At 38.0% G+C, this 25177-nt stretch overlaps 1 protein-coding gene across 1 annotated transcript in view; it reads left to right on the top strand.

Moving 5' to 3' along the window:
* LOC136833478 (ubiquitin carboxyl-terminal hydrolase 9X-like) overlaps window positions 1-25177 on the top strand; it is a 525953-nt gene that overhangs the window by 72578 nt on the left and 428198 nt on the right. The window contains 2 exon segments of the mRNA XM_067095694.1: window positions 22156-22266; window positions 22408-22554. Of these exon segments, the coding sequence (XP_066951795.1) occupies window positions 22156-22266; window positions 22408-22554 (258 nt within the window).

A 25177-nucleotide genomic window follows, 5' to 3' on the forward strand; every position in this document is an offset into this window, starting at 1 on the left:
AAGTCAAACAGGCTAAGTGGGTGGTCTTTAGACTTTGGTGTAAAAGACAAAACATCTCATGTTCTAAGACCACATTAGCACAGGTGGCAGACTTTCTGGTATACTTAAGATCTTCCAGAGGCCTCTCCTCCTCAACGGTAAGGGGTTATAGATCTATGCCTAGTTCTGTATTTAGGCATAGAGGTATAGATATTTCTACCAACCAGAACCTCTCCGACTTGATCAAGTAATTCGACACGACCAGTTGTTATGAGTCCCCACTTCGCACCCATGCGTTCTTCCTCACTGAGGGACCTTACTAAAAAAGACGCAACCCTGGCCTCGTTCTTTTACTATCAGAAGTTTATTTGGCATCATAGGGACAGAAGAGGAAGAGCTCTCAGATATTATCTTCAGCGAACAGAAAAGATCAGAGGTCCAGTAAGGTAACTTGTGGTGCTCGGTGAAGAACCTATCGAGACCATTATATAAGAATGCACCCATCATTCTTTTTGAGAGACCTGATTTTGGAAGCACACAACCCGATTAATGAAGATGATTCACCTGTCCTGAAGGTAAGAGCCCATGATGTGAGGGCATTTGCTACCTTGATAGCTTTTAAACATCTTTTCCTTTCTTCAATTCTACAGTCTACATTCTGGAAATGTAAATCAGTATTCTTAATGCATTACTTGAGAGATGTAGAGACAGTGTACAAAAAATGCAGTACATTAGGACCTTTGTCCGTGGCTGGTGTAGTGTTCGGTGAGGAAGTGTAGGGAGTGAGCCTTCTTTTACTTAATCTCTTCACCTTGACACAGGGTGATTGAGTCCTAGGGGACCCGGGAGGTTACTATGTACCAGGAGTGCCCACCAGCTTTTTAGTCTCGGTTGGTGGATTTACGTGTTTTTAATTGAAAGGTGTAGATGACTGTTTGTTTTTTCTGGTTATGTTTATTGTACTGTGCCCTGGGCAGGGGCAATATTGTTTGCTTTGTTGGCGTTTGGAAATGTCCTTCGTCAGTAATCGAACTACTCCTTCGCTGTGAAATACCCACTTCAGTAGAGCGCGATCCTGGCTATACCGCCACACCGCTGCAAGGTTGAGATGAGCTCCAATCAGAGGCAGTATCTACCTACAGCAGCTCTCTCACCAGGTAAGGAACAATAAGCATTGTACCAGTGCTAGACCATTTTTTACTCTGTTCTTAAATTCATTAACTTTTTTAATATTTTTGGGCACATTATGTCCATGAATCCCACCGCCTGTCAATATGGATTCAGCTAAGTAATTACTGGGTAAGTTACTTATATAAAAATGACATTTTTATGATAAAGTTTTATATATACTTAATAGTAATTACGGACAGAGCTCACCCTCCTCCCCTCACATGGACTTTTGGAGTATCAACAAATTGAACTCTTGGCTGAGTTGTTCCTCTCTCTTACCCCGAAAGTGGGAGGAGCTAGTCACCTACATAAGCAAAAGAGTAGCGCTACTGCGAATTTTCAAAATTTAAGTTGTCGTCGAGTAGAAACACTTAGCCAAGTAATTACTGGGTAAGTATATATTAAACTTTATATTATCATAAAAATGTCATTTTCACTAGGATGTGGATGCCTAATAAACCTTTAAAAAAAATTGTAAAGGAAAGTTTACCAAGTTTACCCTCTGGCAGTGAGACTAGTGGCCAGTATACAAGCCTTTTGGCACAGTGCAAGTTCTTAGGAGTTGGCAAGGAATTATAGTTACCATCATGGATGAGGAAACTAAATTATTAACCAAGCTCAAACTGCTACCCAAGATGGCAGTGCAGATACTCCTTCAGTCATACAAAACAAAAGTTGAAATAAGGGACATTCATGTGGTTCGATGTGGAGTAGGTTATCTTTATTCCCATATGTCTTCCACGCTTTCAGCCTGAAGGTGTTCATCTATCCCCATTTCCATGATTTCCTGGTCTTTCTACAGGTCTTCATTCTGCTACTTCCATAAACTACAGCTTTTCTGACCAGCTGTTCCTCACTCATTCTTATAATATGTCCAGACCAAGTGCATGATGTATTGAGTTTACAAGTAACTTTATGAATTTGTCATTTAAAATTCATTTAAATATCTCTGAAAGGCATGGAAGTGATGTTTAGGCTTGTATGACCAATAATATTCATTCTAATTTTATGAATTATAAATTCATGTCATCATTTAATAGCGTTTATGAAGGGAACAAGGTATTAAATCTGAAGGGCTCCTTTTCAGTTTCAAATAATTTGTGGAATGAACACCTGAAATGTTGGACAAAGGTATTAGGAGGACAATAGTTTTGAAGGGTTTCTAAAACATCTTGGCACTGAAATTACAATTTTATATATGGCACTTACCAAGTAGTTACATAGCTGTAGTTTCTACTTTAAACGGCAGCTTAAGAATTGAAAATTTGCGGTAGCGCTCTTTTGTTTTGGTGCAGGTAAGTGCCCTGCCCACTTTCGGGGAAGAATAGGTACAGTGTAGCTAAAGAGCTCAGTTCATTTCTGCCATTGATGACCGAACATCGGTCATTCAGCAGCTGTGTTTTGTTCATTCAGGAGTAGTTTCACCTGATGGTTTGGTTGTCTAGCAAAGGATTTGGTGACGTATTCTTTCATTTGGTAGTCTCTGAGCTATATTTTCATAGCTTTAGCTTAGCCTTGTTTTCAATTTTTTTGACTTATGTCAGACATGAGTGTGACCAGTAACCGATATTGCAGCAAAGGCTGTAATACTGCAGTATGTTGACTTCATTTAAATATGACGAACATTGTTTGTTTTCACTGCCGTGGACAAGTATGTTCCCCCGACTTGACGTGGAAGGAATGTAAGGATTCGGCCATAAGTAAATGGAAAGTGTTGACCAATCATTTGGATAAATTAGATAAAGTTAGGCTTAGGAAAGCGGCTGCTAGGGTTGAGGCTAGAGCTTCTGTGTCCTCTACCCCCAAACTGGCTTTTTCTACATCTTTGACTTCTCGTTCCCTGATTCCTACTTCTTTCACTCTCCCTACAACTCCATTACTGGCTCCCTTCCCTCTGAACCTAGTGCCACCGTCAGTCTCAAAGCTGTGGTGGATAAGAACAAATGAGGATCATAGTGCAAGCGTCCGTGCAAGTGCCAGTGCCTGCACCCAGTTTAGTGTTGGGGAGTGGGTGGCTACCCGTCCCACCAATACTAGACGGGGGTCCCTGCCAAACTCCCCTGCACCTGGGAGGAGGCAAACTGTTAGTCCAAGGAAAGTTGGTGGGGTTTGCCCATGAGTAGTTGCTTCCTCAGTCAAGCCTGTTGCTATTTCCCAGGTTTCAGCAACGAAGAGCTTGAAAGGTGTCCAATTGGATCGTGCTTTATCTTCCAGTGGTTCAGATTCCGAACCCAAAGGACACAGTTGACACTTTCAGGAGTCTTCTAGACCTTTGAAGAGGCATGTTGTGGACGTGTGTCCAGCGGTACCTTGCAAGTGCCATAAGGATCAAGAGCCCTCTTGCACCTACAGGCAGTCCCCGGTAATGGCGGGGGGGGGGGGTTCCATTCCCAACAGTGGGACGATAACCGAAAATCACCGATACTAGTACTGATCCTTGATTATTGGCGCCGATATCCGGTTATCAGGGCCAACAACTGGAGATTGGCATATATCGGTGCTGAAAATCCAGTTATCGTCATCACTAGACAAGTGCCATAAAACCAGATCGCCGATAACCAGGGACTGCCTATATTGTGACAACAGAGCTCTCCCTTTGGACACCAAGCTCCCGTTGGTTCATCGGCGCCCATATGGTCCCAATTGGCTCATCAGCGCGCTTTTGGGATCTTCCCCTCCCATTGGATCCGAGCTCCCAGTGGCTCTTAAGCCTGCTGCAGGTTCAGCTCACGCTGTAGCTCCAGACATCCCGTTGGCTCCCAGCTCTCCAGCATTGGGATAAGAGTCTGAGACTCCAGATTTAGACGTCCCTATTGCTGCAGGTCAACCTGTTTCGGCTCCTTTTGTGTCACAGATCCCCAAGGCCGTATCCTCTTAACCAGTCACTGATCGCGCGAAGTCTGCAAGTACATCAGCACCACAAGGCTCTTCTTTGCTTCCCATTCACCAATGTTTGGAGAACATCCTGGAACTGTTGAAGAACCCTCATCTTTGAAACCAGAAGAACCACAGCAAGATTTGGCGCTTTCCGCTTGATCTTTAGCAGAGGAGGAACCTGAACCAGAATAGCCTTCATCAGCTTACCCCTCATTATTGAATTATTATCTGTTCTGCTTCCCTACGTATTTCTCCATCGTGGCCCATTCTTCCCCAGGATCAGCATTCTTATTACATCAATCCTCGAGTACCACTAGACTCCCGTAGATGGCCCTCTCTATTTCGTAGAAGAAACCGTTGTCAGGGATTGACTCTTGGCTGACTGAGAAGAGGGATTTGTGCAAAGCTGTATTTTGTCCTCCTCCTCGGTTTTCCAAAAGGAGGTATGTATTCTATACAACCAGGCAAGCTCCTTCCTTGGGAGTTTTTGCTATATTCGTACATGCAGACTGGCTCGGAGTCCTGACGTGTGCAGACAAGGCGATTCGAGATGAGGTACAGGAGTTAGTTGCTCTTTTTTTTTTTTTTGTCATGTATACTGAAGAAAAGAGACATGGTGTTCTTTCACCACTAAAGGAGTGACACCGTGCCAGAGATCTGCTCTTCTTTTTGCTCATCTGGACAGTACCAGCCTTTTTCCTCGAACGACATTAGAGCTACGGAATTGCAAAAGGCTACTCACGACTTGTTTGTGCTGTTGTCCAAGCGAACAATGGAGTCTAACCAAACACTTGCTGTTTCATTTAATCCTCAGCCCTTTCGAGGTAACAGAGGAAGAGCTTCCTCGTGCCCACGTGCAAATCCCTGATCAGTTCACCCTATCAGCAAGAGTCCTCTTCTAGACCAGTCTCTAGCAAATGAGACTTCAGTCCTCTGTATAGGTAAGTCAATTCATTTATTTTTTTTTTATGCGATTTACGACTGATCGACTTTACGAATTTTGCGTACCTAACTTTTAACAAATATAATAATATATATTAATATTTAATTTTATATTTTTGCTAAAATATCTAACTTAACGAATGGATACTTTTCCCACTACTCGCTCTCTCACTCATCTCCGAGAGATGCTCAGCTCGGCAGCATTCAGTGTGTTTGTGTCAGCAGTTACATACTGCACATTATTACCGAAAGACATTGTTTGTGTGCTTTCCAAACCCCAATCAAAGATGTCTTAAAAAGAAAATCTTCCTCAATTTCCAATCCTGCTAAGAAAGCAAGAAAAGCTATTGATCTGGACATAAAACTGAAAGTGATAAAGCAGTTTGAAGTCCAAAGAAAGTGAATGTTTGTTGCATGATCTTCAATTATCATTCTACTGTGTCGACAATTTTGAAGGATAAAGAACGGATTATTAAAAAGCAGTGAAGAAGGTTCAGCAAAATGAGATCAACAGTGAGAATCGGACCTAAACAACAACAGGGACCTAATACTCTAAATGGAAAACTATTAAATTTGTGGATTGAAAGCCAACTCCAGAAACGTGTCCCATTAAGCCTGATCACATACTGCAAATGAAAGCATTTAAAAGTTATTTTTAAGACGTTGAAGGAGCATGGGTGGAGAAGAATATAATCAAGAATTTTCAGCAAGTACAGGTTGGTTCAAACGGTTTAAGAACAGATTTCAATTGCATAATGTCAGAATCACTGGGGAAGCAGCAGTTGTGCAGATGAGGAAGGTGACTGTACAAAAGTTCGTTGAAAGTTTGATGAAATCATTGTAGAAGAAGGCTATTTACCAGAACAAATTTTTAATGTTGATGATATGGCTTATTTTTGAAGAAATGCCAGAACTTTCACCTACATTTACCAAGAGGAGAAATCTATGCCAGGATTTAGGCCTCTAAAGATAGGCTGACTTTGTTGCTTGGTGGTAACATCTGGGTTTAAGTATTAAGCCATTTTTGATTTACCATTAATAAAACCTTCGAGCCTTCAAAAATGTGAACAGGCATACGCTTACCAGTCTACTATCGGTCTAACAAAAGGCATGGATGACTAAACTTTTGAAGACTGGTTTTTAAACTGCTTTATTCCCCAGGTTTGAATATTGTTTGGAAAAACACTGTTCCATTCAAGGTGTTACTTCTTTTGGATAACGCTTAAAAGGGCATCCACCTCATCTAGCCGATCTCCATCCCAACGTGAAAGTGGTATTTTTACCACCCAATACAACTCCTCTCATCCAACCTATGGACCAAGGAGCTGATTGCTGCCTTTAAGGCAAATTATCTAAAACCACCTTTTCCCAAACAATATCTGCTACAGATGCTGATCCTGACCATTTAGTTATTACGCGATTTTGGAAAAATGACTGGATGTTCTTAAATGCATCAAGAAAATCGCTGCTCTTCATGGGAAGCTGTTTTGAAGAAATGTATGAACGGTGTTTGGAAGTGCCGTTAAGGCCAAACGAGATGGGAATACTTTTGATGGGTTTGATAGTGAGAATGAACTAGAAATGATTGATAAAAATTGTGAAATTAGCCAAAAAGATCTATCGTTAGAATGTGAAATGGAAGAAATCGAGGAATTGCTTGACAAAGAGTCGGAAGAACTAACAACTGAAAGATCTGATTGCGCTGGAAGAGGAAAAGGTGGCAGAAGAAGAAAGGAGAGAAGCAGCAGCAGAAATGTTCGGATGAGGAGGAGGAACCACAAAGAATGAATCTCCCCATCAAAGGCTCTTTTAGCAGAAGGTTTATCACAGTTAAATAAACTTCTAGCTCATTTTAAAGGAATGGATCCAAATATTGAAAGATTTTCAAGAACTGAAACGCATGGTCCTTTGATGCTTTTAGTCCATACCGGGAAATTTATTGAAGAGAAAAAAAAACGAACCATTCAGACAAAACTAAGCATGTTTATGAAAATAACACCTCCGTCTACCCAGGCCCCATCTAGGATAAGACTTCACATTTGACGCCCTTCTCCCGATCCCCAGCCATCCACCAGTGGACAATAGGTTTTTTTTTTTTTTTTTTTTTTTTTTTTTTTTTTTTTTCAAATTTAAAATGTTACGTAATTTTTATTTCTATTTTGTATGTTCATGTTTTGCTGTACTGTAAATCAAATCTATCTATGCATTACTGTAGTTTGCCTGAAATTTATAAAGAAAAAATAATTTCAGTTCAAAATAAAACTGTGTTCATAGAAGATGAACAGTACAAATGTTTTCAGAAGTAAAATTTTGTTCAAAATGGAAAAGATTCATATTTTTGTAATGTATTTTGTATTTCTATTTTTTGCAAATAAATCAAATGTAATAAATTATGTATTTAATTCAAACCTATAAATAAATAAAAGTATCTAATACGTCATGGGTTGTCCAGCCGATTGGCAATGCAAATGGCGGATAAGAAAATGTAAACAAACCAGACAGATGGTTTGAATGCCTACAATAAAAACGTTAAATACAGTAATAAAAGTAAGTATTAATCAAGGAGTTCAAGCATGATAAGATTTCATATTCTAAACAAATAATAGGTACTATACATGCACATTTTTGGGATAATATAAAATGTATATGTAGGCTAATCAGTTGTCTATGAAAATGTAAAAAAAAAATACATACATGTATAGCCAATATATGTATGTGTGTTTGAACATGGTAAAAGGATAAAAAGACAGCTCAAACATGATTAAATTTACAGTATTCAATATGCTAAAAGACAGTACAGTATACAGTACATACAGACTCTTATAATATATGATGGATAACACATGGTAGGTACAGAATACATGTTCATATGTGGTTGGTCGACTTCATTTAAAAATCGACTTTACGACTGCTCTGTCGGAACCTCCACGCGGTCGAAGTCGCAACGACTACCTGTACCTGTTCTGGGCACCAGAATCCCACACTTCTGGAGACAGCGGGAGGCCAGATCGATAGAATCATGGGTACTACAGGTTCTCAAGGAAGGATATGCAATTCCGTTCAAAGAGAGTACACTGGCTTTTCAGCATTTTGCCCATCGCCTTAAAGGTGCAGTGGTAGGCTTCAGTCAGACAACACATCTTTTTTTTTTGCCTCAAAGGAAGTCACAGCTCTCCTCCACAAGAGAGCTTTAGAAGAGCCAGAAGACTTGTCATCGGGGTTTTGCAATTACCTCTTTGTAGCCCCCAAAACCTCCGGGCGTTTTGAGGCCGGTCCTGGATGCATCAGCGGTCTGAAGTCTTCATCCAAACCATAAAGTTCAGGATGCAGACGAACAGCTCAGTCCTTGCCGCAGTTTCCCAAGAAGATTGGATGGTCTCAATAGACATGAGAGACACTTACTTTCATACCCCAGTACGCCAGGATTCCAGGAAATTTCCTGAGATTTGCTCTCAGGACAGAGTTTTCCAATTTGGGGCTCTGTTCTTCGGGTTGTCAACAGCCCCTCAAGTCCTCACCAGGGCTAATGGGCGTGAAAGTTTGTCTGTGTCTGTGTGATTGGCTCCTATGTTCATCATCCCAGAAGAAGTGCACGGAGGACCTTTTTAGAACCTACAGTTAGCCCAGGAATTGAGGAGGAAAAGTCCCAATGAGTCCCTTCTCAGACAATAGTCTATTTGGGGATGAAGACAGACTGTTGGGTTTTTCCGTTGGAGAAGAGAATGCAGTTGCACCCAAAGAAGTCTGTCATTTTCTGAGTCTTCAGACCTGCTCTGCCAATGACTGGAATCTTCTTCCAGAGTGGCTCTCTCCTCCATAGAGATGTTCAGTCCTTTGGGGATGGTGTAAGTGGACTTTCCAGTTCTTTTCTGAAACCAGTTGGAACAAGAAGATTCTTTCAGATTCCTTAGATGTTCCCTATCACACAGGAAAGAAAAGATCTTCAGTGGTGGTTCAAGAAGGAAGGTTTCCTATCTCATCCAAACCCAACATTTTGGACTCAAGTCTCGGATACATCGGACCTAGTTTGGGGAGGGACACTAGGACAGTTGGAAGTGTCAGGGAAGTGGTCCCTTCAAGAGAGGAAACTGCACATAAATCTGTAGGAGTTTAAAGCAATTCACCTGGCTCTTCAACATTTTGCCACAGTAACTCGAGACTCAGTGATTACAGTTCATTCTGACAACACAACAGCTCTGGCTTATATTCGAAACCAAGGAGGCACTCACTCTCTCTCACTGTGCGAGTAAGCCGGGGATCTCTTTCTTTGGGTACACAACAACAATACATAGATTCTCACCTGCTGTGTTCAGGGCAAGTTGACTGTATTAGCAGATGAATTGAGCCTTTGCAAACAGGTTCTACCCATGGAATGGTCGCTGAATCCACAGTTGTGCACCGACCTGTTGACATGGTGGGGAGCACCATCAATAGACCTATTTGCAACGTCTTGGGCAACGGATGTGATACTTCAGGGTTGGTCACACCGGGAAATGTATGCCTTGATTATGTGTTAGTTTTATAAGTTAATTGTCAGTATAAAAAGCACGTTTTATAAGATGTTTTTATAGCAGAGCATTCTTTATGTTTAAAAAGTAACTGCTCTTCTTGTGATGGTGCTCTCCTCGGAAATGGCGGGAGGAAAAAATGTAAATGCTGAGTGTTGAACTTGGAACAGAGTGTAGTGCAGTAGAGAGAGCTCTCTGGTGGTTAGGTCGGTAATTTTGGTTTGCGAGCCTGGTTTGTGTTTTTTGTAGTCGTAACCTGGATTGCATAATAAAAGAACGTGAGCAGGTGGGTGGATCACATAATTGAAGCATTTTTGGATGGGTTAGTCTAGAAAAATTTTCAGGTGATAGCAGTGTGGTTGGTTAAAAATGGACAGATCTGATGGTAAACTTTGGGAGATGAAATGGAGAAGAGACTGTCCGAGATTTAGCGGGACACAGGGCGATTATAAAGGATGGAGAGGACAAGTCAAAGATTGACTTGTGGTGTGTGGAGAAGTGAAATATCCGGGAATAGAGATAAGAATGAGCTTAAAAGGAAATTCTGTAGAAGTAACAGAAGGAATAGATAGAGATGAACTTAAGGATAAAGAGGGTTCAAAGGTAATCCTATCCAGACTAGGTGAAGTGTATCAAAAGATTTATGGAAAATTGTTTTTTTAAAATGAAAACTATTTTAAAATAGAAAGAGAATCTAGTGAAACAGATAAAGATGATTTTATAATTATTTTTATGAAAAGGCAGTCAGTGTAGTAGAGTGATAGGGAAAAGCATGCTTGAAGGGGAAGCAACAGGTTTTCATGTACTAGAACAATCGAATCTCACAGAAAATAAAAAAACAAATGGTATTAGCAGCTTGTGGTCAAGAAAAGTTGGAATATAAAACAGTGTCACAGATAATGAAAAGAATATTTGAGGGATTAGGGAATAAAGAGGGGGGGGAATGGTTGGGATCAGAAGGTTGTGCAAATTTTGGGAAAGGTAGGGGAAAACCAAAGATATGGGGGAAAGGTGAATTGAGGTAGAGGTGGAAGAAATCCTTTAAATAGAGAAGGAAAGTAACATTGTGTGCAGTATGCATTGGTCTAGAGATTGTCCTCAAAACTTTCAAAATAAGAAGCAAGCAGAAATTGGACAAGAAGAAGAAAACGTTTATATAGGAAGTTAGTAAAATAGGAAGAATCTTGGGAAGAGGTTGATGCAATTTTAGACACAAGATGTAAGTCAACAGTTTATTGGGAATTGTGACTAGCACGCATTGTCGTGGTTTTGAAGTAGGAAGAGTTGAGGAGAATGAATGATACTAAGAAAGAGTCTAATAAAGTATTAATTTCAGTGAATCATCATACAAGTTGAAAGGAGTAATGAAAATACCAGTGTTATTGAAAAACAAAAAGTTTATTTGAAGACAGAAATTTTGCAGGGTGATGTACCGTGGTTAATAGGTAAGAAAACCATGAGTAAAATGGGTATGACTAAATTTAAAAGAGAATTGTGTTAAAATAGAAGTGTTAGGGGAAATGAAGGTAAAGTTAAGAGAAGACTTAACAGGGCCACTTAAGAATACCAATTTTGAGGAGGAAGGTAGAAGAAGAACTGTTACTGGAGGGATGAAAGGGAAAGAGTCTTAAGGGAAATTAAAGGTGCAATGATGAAGTTACATATATAATTTGGTCATGGAAGTGGAGATAAAATATGGAAGCTAACAGAAGCAGCACAGTGGCGTGATGGTTTGAGAGGGAAAGAAAAAGAGGAATTAAAAAGTTACCAACAGACTTAATTGCAAGTTGTGAGTTATGTAAAAGACACAAAAGAAACCCAGCTAAACCAGTAGTGGGATTTTCTTGGAGTAAGACATTTAATGAAGTTGTAGCAGTGGATTTGGGAGAGATAGAAGAGAGAAAGTTCTTAGTAATGGTAGATATAGCAACAAGGTATTGTCAGGCTTTTTGGATAAAAGACAAGAAACCAGAAACTATTATAAAGCCACTTTTTTGATGGGTGGTTTGCTATATTTGGAGCACCTTCTTAAATATTATCAGACAACAGGGGAGAATTTTAAAATGAAAAAGTAAGAAGGATGGCAGAAAGGTGGAATATTAAAGTATTAGCCACAGCATATGAATCTCCATGAAGCAATGGATTGTGTGAAAAGACGGTAGGCATAATCAAAGAAAGCTTAAGAGAGATGAAGGATGTTGAGGAAGTGGATTGGTCCTTAGCATTAAGATGGGTAGTGAGTGCTAGGAACTACTTAATAAATAATGGTGGTTTCTCCCCTAACCATTTAGCATTTGGGAAAAACTCTTCATTGCCAAATTTAATTGGAGAAGAAAGTTCAAGTCCTGCAAGCAGAGAGAAAGGTATGGATGAAAGCATAGTAAGGGATACGCTAAATGCAATGCATAAGGCCAGAGAAGTGTTTATCAAAAATGAGTCTTATAATAAAATAAGAATTGCTTTAAACAAAAATGTCAGAGAACATAAATTTAAAGAAGCAGTAGTTGGAGACAAGGTATTCTATAAGAGAGAAAATGCAAATGAATGGAGAGGACCTGCTCAGGTAGTGGGAGTATCAAGTAAAACAGTAGTGGTTAAACATGGGGATTCTTTAAGAGAAGTAGCTAGAATACATGTTACTAGGATTCAAGGACTTTCACCAGAAAAAGAAAAGTTACCTAAAATAGACAAAACACACATTGTGAAGGATGAATCCCTTGCATCAAAGGAAGGGAATATAGATGAGCAGGAAGGAAAGGAGATGATAATTGGCTGGATAAGGAATGCAGATATAGAAGACACTTTAGAAGGAGATTTGGCAGAGGAAACAATGGATGATGAAGGGGAAAGTGAGATAATAGAAGAAGAAAGTGAGGCAATAGAAGATGAGTTAATAGAAGAGATACCCAAACTCAGAAAGGGAAATAGAGTTAGAGCTATAAACAAAAATAAAGGACAAGTTGAAGAGTGGACTATATTGAGTCTTGCAGGAACAGGAAAAAGATCAAGCAAGTCTTAGGGTGATTCACACAATGTAGAAGACTCACAGTCAGGTGACAAGGGATGGGTTAACAAGAGATTATAGTCATGTAGAAAAAACTGAAGATGAAGAAGAGGTTTTGCTAGGATTTGAAAATAGAAGTGTAATTGAAGCTAAAGAAAAAGAACTGCAAAGTTGGAGAGAAAACAAGGTATATGAGGAGGTAAATGACGTTGGACAAAAAGCTGTATCTACAAGATGGGTAGTAACTGAAAAGGTAAGGGGGGGGAGAGGATATGTAAAGCAAGATTGGTAACTAGAGGTTTTGAAGAAGAAATGGCCGAATGGGAAAAAGATGCTCTTCCTACATGCAGTGCCGAAATTTTAAAATTTTATTTGACAGTAATAAAACTGAAAGATTGGAATTGTTATACATTAGATGTAAAAACTGGGTATCTACAAGGTGATGAAATACAATGAGAGGTATATACTGTATATTTTAAACCACCTAGTGAAGATGGTTGGAGTGGATTATGGAAATTGAAGAAAACTGTTTATGGGCTCATGGATGCAGCAAAGGCATGGTATTGTAAGGTGGTAAAAGTGGTGGAGGAGCTTTAAGGCGAGAGGAGTAGATTAGAACCTAATATATTCAGTTGGAGGAAAGATAATAAATTGAATGGTATTTTATGTACACATGTAGATGATTTTTGCTATGGAGGAAGTGAAGGATTTTTAAAGGAAACAATTGGGAAATTGAAAGGGAAATTGCAAGTAGGAGAACAAGAAAGTAAAAGTTTTAAGTATATAGGAGTAATAGTAGAGCATAAGGAAAATGGAATTTGTCTTAATCAGTGGCAGTATATAAATTCTATAAGAGAACCAGAAGCTAGAAGATTTACAGGTAATAGAGTATTAGGACAAAAGGAATTAACAGAATATAGATCAGTGGTAGGACAGTTGAATTGGGTATCGCTACATACCATGCCAGAAATATCATATGATGTTAGTGAATTTAGTAAAGCTTTTAAAGAAGGAACAACTCAAGATATGAGAAAGCTGATTAAAATAGTGAGAAAAACTAAGAGCATAATGGGAGAAGTGATAATAAGTGACTTAGAAGAAGAAAAGATTTATCGGGAATCCTATACAGATGCTTCATTTGGGAATATTGAAGATGGTCATACACAATTAGGTTATGTGATATTGACAGATGGTAAAAGGAGAAGTGGAAATCCAGAAAATCCAGAAGAGTAGCAAAGTCCACCATTGAAGCAGAAGCTCTGAGTGTTGGGGGGAGGCCATAGACGGCTTGATATATTTCAAACATTTGTGGGAAGAGATAGTAGGAGGGAGAAAATTAGAAGCATTGGGTAAAACTGATAGCAAAACCCTAATGACTGCAATAAAGTTAAGTACTGGAGTAAGTAGTAAGAGATTAAAAACTGATATTGCAGCAATAAGAGAAACAATAGAATCTGGAGAAATAAAGGAGGTGAGATGGATAAAAGGAAAGCATCAAATAGCTGATGTATTGACCAAAGCTGGAGTCTCAGGAAAAAGTATTAGAAACTACATAGAGGGTAAAGATTTGAAGAATAATGGAGATTAGAGGGGATTAGGACAAGAAGAGGCTGGAGGGGAGGGAGAAGGAGATAAGTGTGATTATATGTTGGTTTTATAAGTTAATTGTCATTATTTTATTTTTATTTTCTGCGTTAGTGAAAAGGTATGGGCGTTACAAAGTGTATAAAAAGCATGTTTAATTTTATAAGATGTTTTTATAGCAAAGCATGCTTCATGTTTAAAAAGTATCTGTTCTTGTTGTGACTTCATAGGTCGGAAATGGCGCGAGGGAAAGAAAATGTAAACAAACGCCGGCGGGAGTGTTGAACTTGGAACAGAGTGTAGTGCAGTAAAGAGAGCTCTCTGATGGTTAGGTCGGTAATTTTGGTTGGTAAATCTGGTTTGTGGTTTTTTTTGTTGTAAGCTGGATTGCACAATAAAAGAACAACAATGTGAGCAGGTGGGTGGATTGCATAATTGAAGCATTTTTGGACAGGTAAGGCTAGGAAAATTTTCATACCTTCCCTCTGTTCAGCCTAGTAAGAGACGTGATTATCAAATTCAAGACTTATCACGCATTGATGATCCTAGTAGCTCCCTTTTGACCTCAAAAGGAGTGGTTTCCAGACCTTTTGGAGCTTCTGTCGGACTTTACGTGGCTCCTCCCACAGAGGAAAGATCTTCTCAGACAACCTCATTTCAACAGATATCATCAAGGTTTGCCCACCCTCGCTCTGACAGGCTTTAAACTGTCAGAAAGCTTGTTAGGGCAAAAGGATTTTCAAGAGAAGTTGCGAATGCTATCGCAAAATGTAGACGCGACTCTTCCTCAAAGTGCTACCAGGCTAAGCGGGCAGTCTTTAGGAGATGGTGTAAAGAACATAACATCTCTTCTTCTTCTACCTCAGTAGCCCAACTAGCCGAATTTTTACTTTACCCAGGATCTTCGAGAGGCCTCTCGACATCTATGGTAAAGGGTTACAGATCTATGCTGAACTCAGTATTCAAGCGTAGAGGTGTGAATATTTGCTCAGACCCGGACATTTCAGACGTAGTCAAGTCTTTTGGCACCAGGAAACTGAAGTCTCAGCAGCCAGTCCCCTGGAACCTAGACACCGTCCTATATCGGTTGTCAGGCCCGCCTTTTGAACCTATGCAGATGTCCTCCTTTACGGATCTGTCTAGAAAGACACTTTTCTTAATATCTTTTGTCACAGTGAAAAGAGTCAGCAAGTTACAAGGCCTGGACAAACAAGTTGGTTTTTTGCAAGAGACAGCTATTTGCTCATATTCTTTAGGCTTCTTAGCCAAAAACAAGTACCCTTCCAACCCTTGGCCTCATTTTTTTTGGGTCCAGAGTCTTGCAGAACTGGTAGGACCGTCTGAACAAGGGAGAGTGTTATGCCAAGTGAAATCATCAAGTTTTTACATCGAGAGACCCGAGAATATCAGAGGGGATTCTCGTAACCTCTGTGTTCTGTCAAGAACCCTTTATATCCTCTCTCCAAGAATGCTCTCTTTCTTTTTGAAGACATTATTGTGGAGTCTCACTTGGGAATTCAGGGGAATTTACTGTTGTTATAGGTAAAAACACATGAAGTACGGGCAGTAGCCACTTAGTTGGCTTTTTAACGCAATCTCTCTCTAGCTATCATAATCCAATTGACTTACAGGAATTGTCACTCGGTCTTCGCCAACTATTATCCACGTAATGTTGAAACTGTGTTCGATGACTACAGTACACTGGGTCCATTGCGGCTGGCTTGGCACTAGGGAATGAGGGGTAGGAGTGATCCTCCTATTTCTGTTTCCTAGCCTTGATTAAGGTTGTTGAGTTTTTGGGAAGCGGGGGGATACTTAGCACCTGGAATACCCTCTAATCTTCATTTTTAATGGAAAGGTAATATATGTTTTTTAAATGGTGTATAAGTAATATAGTTTTATAGTCATATGGTAGTTGATGTCTATCTTTCGCCCAGGGCAAGGGCAATTGTTGTGTTTAAACTTTGTCGAGTCATAGAAGCACTCCATGACCACAAAGCTCCCACTGAAGTATGGACAATCCTGACACTCCCGGTCATGTCCCTACAGGTTGTGATGAGCAACGATCAAGAGTCAGTATCTTCCTGCTCTTGCACTCTCCCCAGGTAAGGTTACAACAAGCATTACCATAATGCTGGCTTTTCTTTTCTGTTTCAAATGCATTTCTTTACAATGTTTTTGGAGTAGCACATGTCCATTCTTCCCACTTCCTATCAATGTGGAATTCAGCTATGTAATTACTCGGTAAGTGTCATATATAAAAATGACATTTTTATGACAAAATAAGGTTATGTATGTATGTATATATATATATATATATATATATATATATATATATATATATATATATATATATATATATATATATATATATATATATATATATATATATATATATATATATATATATATATATATATATATATATATATATATATATATATATATATTATATATATATATATATATATATATATATATATATATATATATATATATATATATATATATATATATATATATATATATATATATATATATATATATATATATATATATATATATATATATATATATATATTATTATATATATAAGTATATTATATGATACAGATATATACATCATACATTACATACATACATACATACACCAAGTAATTACATGAAAGAACCTGTCTCTGAACAAGAACCCTCCCCACACATGAACAGAACCCGTCTCTCCTCCCTGCTCATGGACATACAGCATAAACGAACTGAGCTCTTTAGCTACGTTGTACCTATTCTTCCCCGGAAGTGGGTGGGGCACTTACCTGCACCAAAACAAAAGAGTGCTACCGCAAATTTTCAGTTCTTAAGCTGCCTTTTTAAGTAGAAACTATAGCTATGTAATTACTTGGTAAGTATATATAAAACCTTATTTTATTATAAAAATGTCATATTTTTGTTGTGGGATGTTTTTAACTATGATCACTGTTGACCATATTGCAAAGTTCTTCAGTGAAGACTTAGCATTATTGGATAAAAAGGAATGATTTGTTCCAATTGATGATATTGCTGCAAATCTTGCACCATATGGAGATTTGTAGCCATCAGTAAATTTGTATTGTTTGGGCCTCTTATGTTTTACAAGTTTTATTGTATTGCTTACAGTGTTCAAGGCATACGTACTTTATATATAATCCAAGGATAATGTGGTTCTAATAATGAAAAAAAATGTGCTTATGTTTAGTAACAAAAAATTTTGTTAGCTCTTAACTGAGGATGGTGGGATGAATCTTACTGACTTTTAAAGATGGCTTATATCTCTATGCTGATAGGCAAGTTAGCATTCAAACAAAAGAAGATTGTTTGGCTGACCTAGTTGACTGTCTAGTTCACCTGTTTCCCACCAAGTTTATTTTGAATGTTTTAGCTCTTGGCAGAATTCCTCTAGCTGCCATTGTGTATAGACACTTGTTAATATATCATGGTTTTGACTGTTGCTGCTTTCACAGTACTGTCCATTTATTTTTATATAAGTAACTTACCAAGTAATTACATAGCTATAGTTTCCTCCTGCATAGCAGCTAAATTAAAAAATTCGTAGGTAACGCTTCAAAGTTTAGTACAGATGACTGGTCCCGCCCACTCACAGGAATACCAGGAACGATTTAGCAGACAACCTCAGTCTGTTTCTGCCGCACTCAAGTAAACACAGAGTGTCGATGGCAACTTTGTTCTTAAATGTGCTGGTTGGAAACCAGATTTTGGTGAAGTATTGTTGCTGATTTTGGGTAGCCTTCAAGCCTACAGCTTTCAGGATCAGTATTTTATTGTTTTTTTTTTTTTATTAAGATCTGATTCAAGTTTATCGTATTTTACTAGGCTACAGTAGCAGATTCGCAATCAAATGGGTTAACTACCGGTAGCTTAGTTTAGCTTAGTTTACCAGTTAACATAATAAATGTTAACAAAGCATTCATTGCTCAAGTAATATTTGCAGTAATGAATAACTTTGTGCAAGTATCAATTAACGTTTGTTAGGATTTGCGACATGTCTGTGTGATGACACACTTTGTACTTCAACTATTCTCGGTAAAGGTTAACTTTCCTTTTCCGAATGGCGTAATAACGTAAATGTTGTGTTTGCTACCTGTCTGACTTTTTTGGTAGTAAACACATATCTGAAAGTCTCTATTATGGGATGGCTCCAGGTAGAGGGTTAAGATACAGATGGCTAAATGTTGGCTTTAATGGTTATAGTGCTGTTACATATTGCTACAATCGACTGTGCTTCCTCAGTCCCTAACCACAACAACCCACAATGCACTAGGCATAAGCAGAGCTTCGACGTGTGCAATATAATACGCAAGACTTATTACATAATCTCAGTGTTTGACAGGATTTGATATACGTCTGTCTGATGGTACTCAGTGTACTTCGAACTATGTTAGTAAAGGTTAACTTTTCTTTTTCTGAGGAGTGTAAAAAACTTAGTATTGCTTTCTCTACCTTGTTACCGATTAGCGTAACATAATGTAGATGTTGTGTTCTCTACCGATTGAATATTTTGGTAATGGATACATATCTACAATCTCAAATTATGTTGGTTAGGATTTGAGATATGTTTTTATGATAGTACCGTGTACTTCATAACAATTGTCCATAAAGAATTAATTGAACATCTTCTTATTACACTTTCCTATGCAAAGAATTGAAAAGTGTAAGGGCAGGAGTGCAGTAGGAGAGAATTGTGCTTATGTTTTGGTTATGATGAGCTTTAGCAAGAAGACGTTCTCATCAGCTGAGAACCGTGCTTTGCTACTTGCTTTGGCAGTACATATACTAAACAAGATGACACAAATTGTGAAGAGTTCCACATTTTTTAGCTCATACTAAGAGTGCCCAGTAGCACTCACCAGCTCCTGAGCTACTAGTTTGCCTGGCACCAACTGCAGAGCCCTGGGCACCCACTACTGAGCACTTTGGCGCCCGCTCTCAGGCACTTTGGCCCCTGCTCTCGGGCGCTCGGCGCCAGTTAGTGAGATCCTGGTGCCAATACATACCTAATGGAGGCCCCGATAACCAAAAATCGGCACTTTTCGGTGCCAATAAGCCTCGAAAATTGCCGATTTTCAGTTATCGTCACACCATCAGAATGGAACCCCCGCCGATAACCGGGGACTGCCTGTATATTAGAATTTGGACATAGTTCTTGAGTGGTAAACTGGCCCCTCTATCGAGCCTCTCCGTTCCACAACAGTTAACTAGAAAACTCTGTTCCTTGTAGCCCTAGCAAATGCCAAACGAGTTAGTGAGATTCAGACTATAGACAAGTAAGCAGATTCTGCTCAGAGAGACAGTCTGTGAACAAGATATGTACTTTCTCCATGAAGTGATTGTTGGACGTCCCTGGCTCTGGGAGAGTGAGCCAAATATCTAGTTTGACCTTTCAGGTTTTACCTGAAAAAGCTTTTAATCAGAAGGCCATCCATCCCTAGTGTCTCCAGACAGGATCCTGTCTCACCCTTGGTTTATGAATGCATTGTCCTTCGTCTCCAGTGAACTATGTTGAGATGCATTCTGAGTTTCAGGAGAACGATTTGCTTACCTGTTGAAGGAAAGCTAAGATGCTAGAATTGCCTCTACCTCAATAGCTTTCAGGCACTCTGTGCCCTGATGTCCAGTCTGCAATCGACCTTCTGGAGGTGTAATCGATCTTCACTTCTCACTTTTTTGAAGAAAGTTAAAACAGTGTTAGATTCTTGCAGTACCTTGCGATCATTATTAGTAACTGGCTTGGCATCGCAGAAGGAAGCATAGGATTTTCTCCTATCCATTCACCTTGTGGTAAGGTGCTGAAATTTGTGAGAGCCCGGGGGTACAATATACCAGGAGCACCCATCACTGTCAGTGAATGGGTCGTGGTCTTTATTTCAGTGCAAATGACAGTCTTATCTGGTTGTGTTTACAGTAAATCCCCCGTATTTGCGGACTCATCTGTTTGCGATTTTTCTGTGGAACATATATATGCATTATTCGCTGAAAATTCGCCCATTCACGTTATTTTTCACTGAGAAATATTCATTAATTACTGTATTTTCATCGGTATGGATAAAAGATTGGCAAGGAAATATACTGCTAAATTTAAGCTGCAAGTTATAGCTGAAGCTGAGAAAACAGTGTTCAAGCTGTTAATGACTATAAATTATTGTGCATCGGCATCATGGATGAAACTCTGCTGTAATTAAAATTGGAGAGAAAGTATTTTAATCAAAACTACTGGCCATGAAAGAACACATTACTGCTATTTTTACACTGATAAACGATAAATATGTAGAGCTCATATTATGATGAAATCAAGTGAAAATAGTGAACAGAATCTTGATTTTTTTACACAAACGCCCGCAAATGGACGTCATCTGATAACAAAAAAAAAAAATAGCTAAATTAATTTCACAACAAGAGATATTTAAGTTATATTTTGACTTGAAAACACTTCGTATAACAAAAAATAACCATGCCCCATATAAAGTAAAGTACCTAGAGATTCATTTACGCTAACTAGAAGCAAGAAAAGCGCTGTGAACTGAGTTAAAAACGGCGAAATAAACTTACTGCGTAATCGATTTCCAAACAAAAACATTGATCACTATGATGGCAATTTATAATACAAAAGCAATTTAAGAATAAAGTAAACCCCCATATTCGCGGTCTTAGTATTCGTGAACTCACATATTCGCGGATTTCTCTGTGGAATGTATCTACCCATTATTCATGGAAAATTCCCCCATTCGCAGTATTTTCCACTGAGAAATATTTACAAATTATTAGTAGTTTCATATTTTCATGACTAAATGCACTTTTTGTGATAAAACTATTAAAATACTCAGGTATAAGCATTTTTAGAGTGTTTTTTTGTTTTAAACTATCAAAATAGGCAGTTCTAAGTGTTTTTAGAGGGGTTCTAAGTATTCACGGATTTTAGCTATTTGCGGGGGGTTTGTGGTACGCATCCTCCGTGAATACGGGGGTTTCTGTATAGGCAGTCCCCAGTTAATGGCGATCTGGTTTTACGGTGCTTGTCTAGCGACGAAAACCGGCGCTTTTCGGCCCCGAAAATCTCCGAAAAAGCACCAGAAATCACCAAGTTTTTGGTTAGTGGCAATTTTCAGCTATCATCATACCCCCAGAACGGAACCCCCACCAATAACCGATGACTACCTGTATATACAATATTATTGGATACAGTGAATTAAGGCATAACATTTTAAAAGATCCATGGAAATGATGCATATTTGTTATGTTGATGTTTGTGTAATTACATGATTGGAGCCCTCCCGCCTCCCCTTTGATGGACATTTGGCATAAACAGACTGAGGTTGCCTGCTAAGTTGCTCCTGGCATTCCCATGAGTTGGGCGGGGGGACCAGTCATCTGCACTAAACTTTGAAGCGTTACCCACAAATTCTTTTATTTAAGCTGCCGTGCAAGAGGAAACTATAGCAATGTATTTACTTTATTATAAAAATGTCATTTTTCCTAGGATGTCTTCCACTGGAAGCAAGGCTAAGAATGTTAGGTTCTGTAGGAATGGTTACTGTTATCAGGATGTTGAATTTTGAAGTAGACAGACAAACTGTTTGCAGGGGTATAGAGTGTGATCTTGACATTAGATGTGAGGAATGTTAGGATTGGTATCAGGACTTTATACCTAAGTTTGTAAGACACAGGAAGAGAAGGGAAGCAAATGGTTACTTAAATCTGGCCCATGTCCTCCTCCTCCTCCAGGTTCTTCATATGCTTTTTCCTCTGCTAATGCTTTAGAATAAGATGTAATCTTTATTTTGAGTCAGTAAAAGGTTCAACTGAATTTGTTAGGAGCAGTTCCCCCATAGCTTGTGATCATTTTCACATTCCTTGTAAGAGGTGAGTTGTCAGATACTTTTCCCCTGCCCATAATTTGAGGGTTTGAAAATGTCGGTTCCATTTTTTCCCATATTTTGAGATACTTTTATGTGTGGTTGAAGTCAAGTTTTTGCATTTATGAAATGTATATGGTAGTTAAAGTAGTATTACTAACGGGAGAATTTTTTTTAATTTTTTGAGCAGGAGTGGATAAAAGAAAATAGAGTTCTACAAATTGTTCTTCGGGACTCTCTACATCAGCCACAATATGTAGAAAAACTAGAAAAGATTATAAGGTTCATCATTAAAGAGAAGGTATTGTTCTAGCATGATCTCTTATTCTCAAGTAGTATGTTTTATTGAAATAATTTATGAAATTTTATATTTTTAATACTTTGTCATTTGATTTTGCAAAATTTTATAATATGTTGATGTCATTACTATATCTTTTCATAGGCTTTAACATTGGAAGACCTAGATGACATATGGGCTGCTCAGCATGGAAAACATGAAGCCATTGTAAAAAATGTTCATGATCTTCTAGCAAAACTGGCCTGGGATTTTTCGCCAGAGCAACTTGATCACTTGTTTGGTTGTTTTCAGGTTAGTATTTCAACACATTACTCTTATTTTTCCAATTATGGTAGTATAGGCAGTCCCCAGTTATCAGTGATCTGGTTTTACGGTGTTTGCCTAGCAACATCGATAAATGGATGCTCAGTGTCGATCCCCACTGAACACAAGCGCTGATCCCTGGTTATCAGTGCCGATAACACTGTTATTACTGATTTTTGGTAATCGTCACACCATCGGGAATAGAACCCCCGCCGATAACCGGGACTGCCTGTAAAGAAATTTATTGGTTTTTAAGTAAGCCTTTGGGTGTTGTTTTATAGGGTAGCTTAAATTAATATTAATATGCCGTTTGCAGTTAGCTTGCTTACATTAAGTTTGTAAATGAACTGCCAATTGTGATACCATGTTTTTAAAAGAAAATCACGAATAGGCCATTTTCATTAAATTCAGTCTTGAATGTTAGAATTTTAGCTGTGAAAAGAGAAATTGAGTTTAGATTTTTGTATGTATAAGTCTTTGGGTAGAAACAATATAAGCAGTAGTCAGAGAGACTTTTGATCCTGTTCTTTTGGAGGTCAGCTTAACCCTTTAACGCCGAGCCTCTATTTACAAAAGTGTCTGTCGTATGCCGGCGGCGTTTGGGAGTCAGCGCCGAAGCGGAAAAAAAGCTTTTTTCAAAAAATCACAGCACACTTAGTTTTTAAGATTAAGAGTTCATTTTTGGCTCCTTTTTTTGTCATTGCCTGAAGTTTAGTATGCAACCATCAGAAATAAAAAAAATATCATTATCATATATAAATATTGGAATATATGACCGCAAATAAAAAATTTCATATATAATTGTATACAAATCGCGCTGTGAGCAATACAGTTAAAGCTAATGAGTTATTTTTTTTCGTTGTATTGTACACTAAATTGCGATGATTTTGGTATATAACAAATTGGAAAACGATCAAAGCAACACAGAGAAAATATTATCACAAAATGATGCATGAATTCGTAACGTGCGGACGTAAAAACAAGTTTTGTTTCTAAAATTCACCATAAATCAAAATATTGTGCTAGAGACTTCCCGTTTGTTGCAAAATGAAGGTAATTGATTGAATATTACTCAACTATAAGTGTTGTAGCTTACAATTGCAGTTTTCAACCATTTCAGTCAAGTTACAGTTGACCGAAGGTTGAATTTTTTCTATTTATCGTGATTTATATGAAAATATTTCAAAACTGATAAAAGCTACAACCATGAGTTATTTTTTGTTGTATTCTACATGATATTGCACACATTTTCATGTATAACATCTTATGTAAGGCCTAATATAAAACGGTGCGACAATTGCGACAAGGTGACTAAAGAAATTCTGAGATTTTCGGCAGTTACCGCGCATGTAGGGAAGGAAAAAGTTTTTTCAAAAATTCACCATAAATCGGAATATTGTGCTAGAGACTTCCGTTTGTTGCAAAATGAAGGTAAATGATTGAATGTTACTACAATGTAAGAGTTGTAGCTTACAATTGCATTTTTCGACTATTTTGGTCGAGTCAAAGTTGACTGTAGGTTTAAATTTTGGCACTTACCGTGATTTATATGAAAATATTTAAAAACAGATAAAAGCTACAACCATGAGTTATTTTTTGTTGTATTTAACATGGAATTGCGCACATTTTCTTGTATAACACTTTATGTAACACCTAATAGAAAATGGTGCGAAAATTATGACAAGGTGACTAAAGAAATTCTGAGATTTTCAGCCGAGTTACTGCGTGGAGGTAAGGAAAAAGTTTTTTTCAAAAATTCACCATAAATTGAAATATTGTGCTAGAGACTTCCGTTTGTTGCAAAATGAAGGTAAATGATTGAATGTTACTACAATGTAAGAGTTGTAGCTTACAATTGCATTTTTTACCATTTCGGTCGAATCAAAGTTGACTGTAGGTTTAAATTTTGGCACTTATCGTGATTTATATGAAAATATTTAAAAACGGATAAAAGCTACAACCATGAGTTATTTTTTGTTGTATTTAACATGAAATTGTGCACATTTTCATGTATAACACTTTATGTAACACCTAATAGAAAATGGTGCAAAAATTACGACAAGGTGACTAAAGAAATTCTGAGATTTTCAGCAGAGTTACTGCGTGGAGGTAAGGAAAAAGTTTTTTTCAAAAATTCACCATAAATTGAAATATTGTGCTAGAGACTTCCCCTATGTTGCAAAATGAAGGTAAATGATTGAATGTTACTAGAATGTAAGAGTTTTAGCTTACAATTGCGTTTTTCGACCATTTCGGTCAAGTCAAAGTTGACTGCAGTTTGAAATTTTGGCACTTAACGTGATTTATATGAAAATATTTCAAAAGTGATAAAAGCTACAACCATGAGTTATTTTTTGTTGTATTCTACATGAAATTGCGCACATTTTCATATGTAAAACTTTATGTAACGGCTAATTTAAAACGGTGCAAACATTACGATAAAGTAACGAAAGAATTTCTGAGATTTTCGGCCGAGTTACCGCATGCAGACATAAGGAAAAAGTTTTTTCAAAAATTCACCATAAATCGAAATATTGTTCTAGAGACTTCCAATTTGTTGCAAAATGAAGGTAAATGATTGAATATTACTAGAATGTAAGAGTTTTAGCTT

The sequence above is a fragment of the Macrobrachium rosenbergii genome, chromosome 51 (assembly GCF_040412425.1).
Source record: "Macrobrachium rosenbergii isolate ZJJX-2024 chromosome 51, ASM4041242v1, whole genome shotgun sequence".
Taxonomy (NCBI): domain Eukaryota; kingdom Metazoa; phylum Arthropoda; class Malacostraca; order Decapoda; family Palaemonidae; genus Macrobrachium; species Macrobrachium rosenbergii.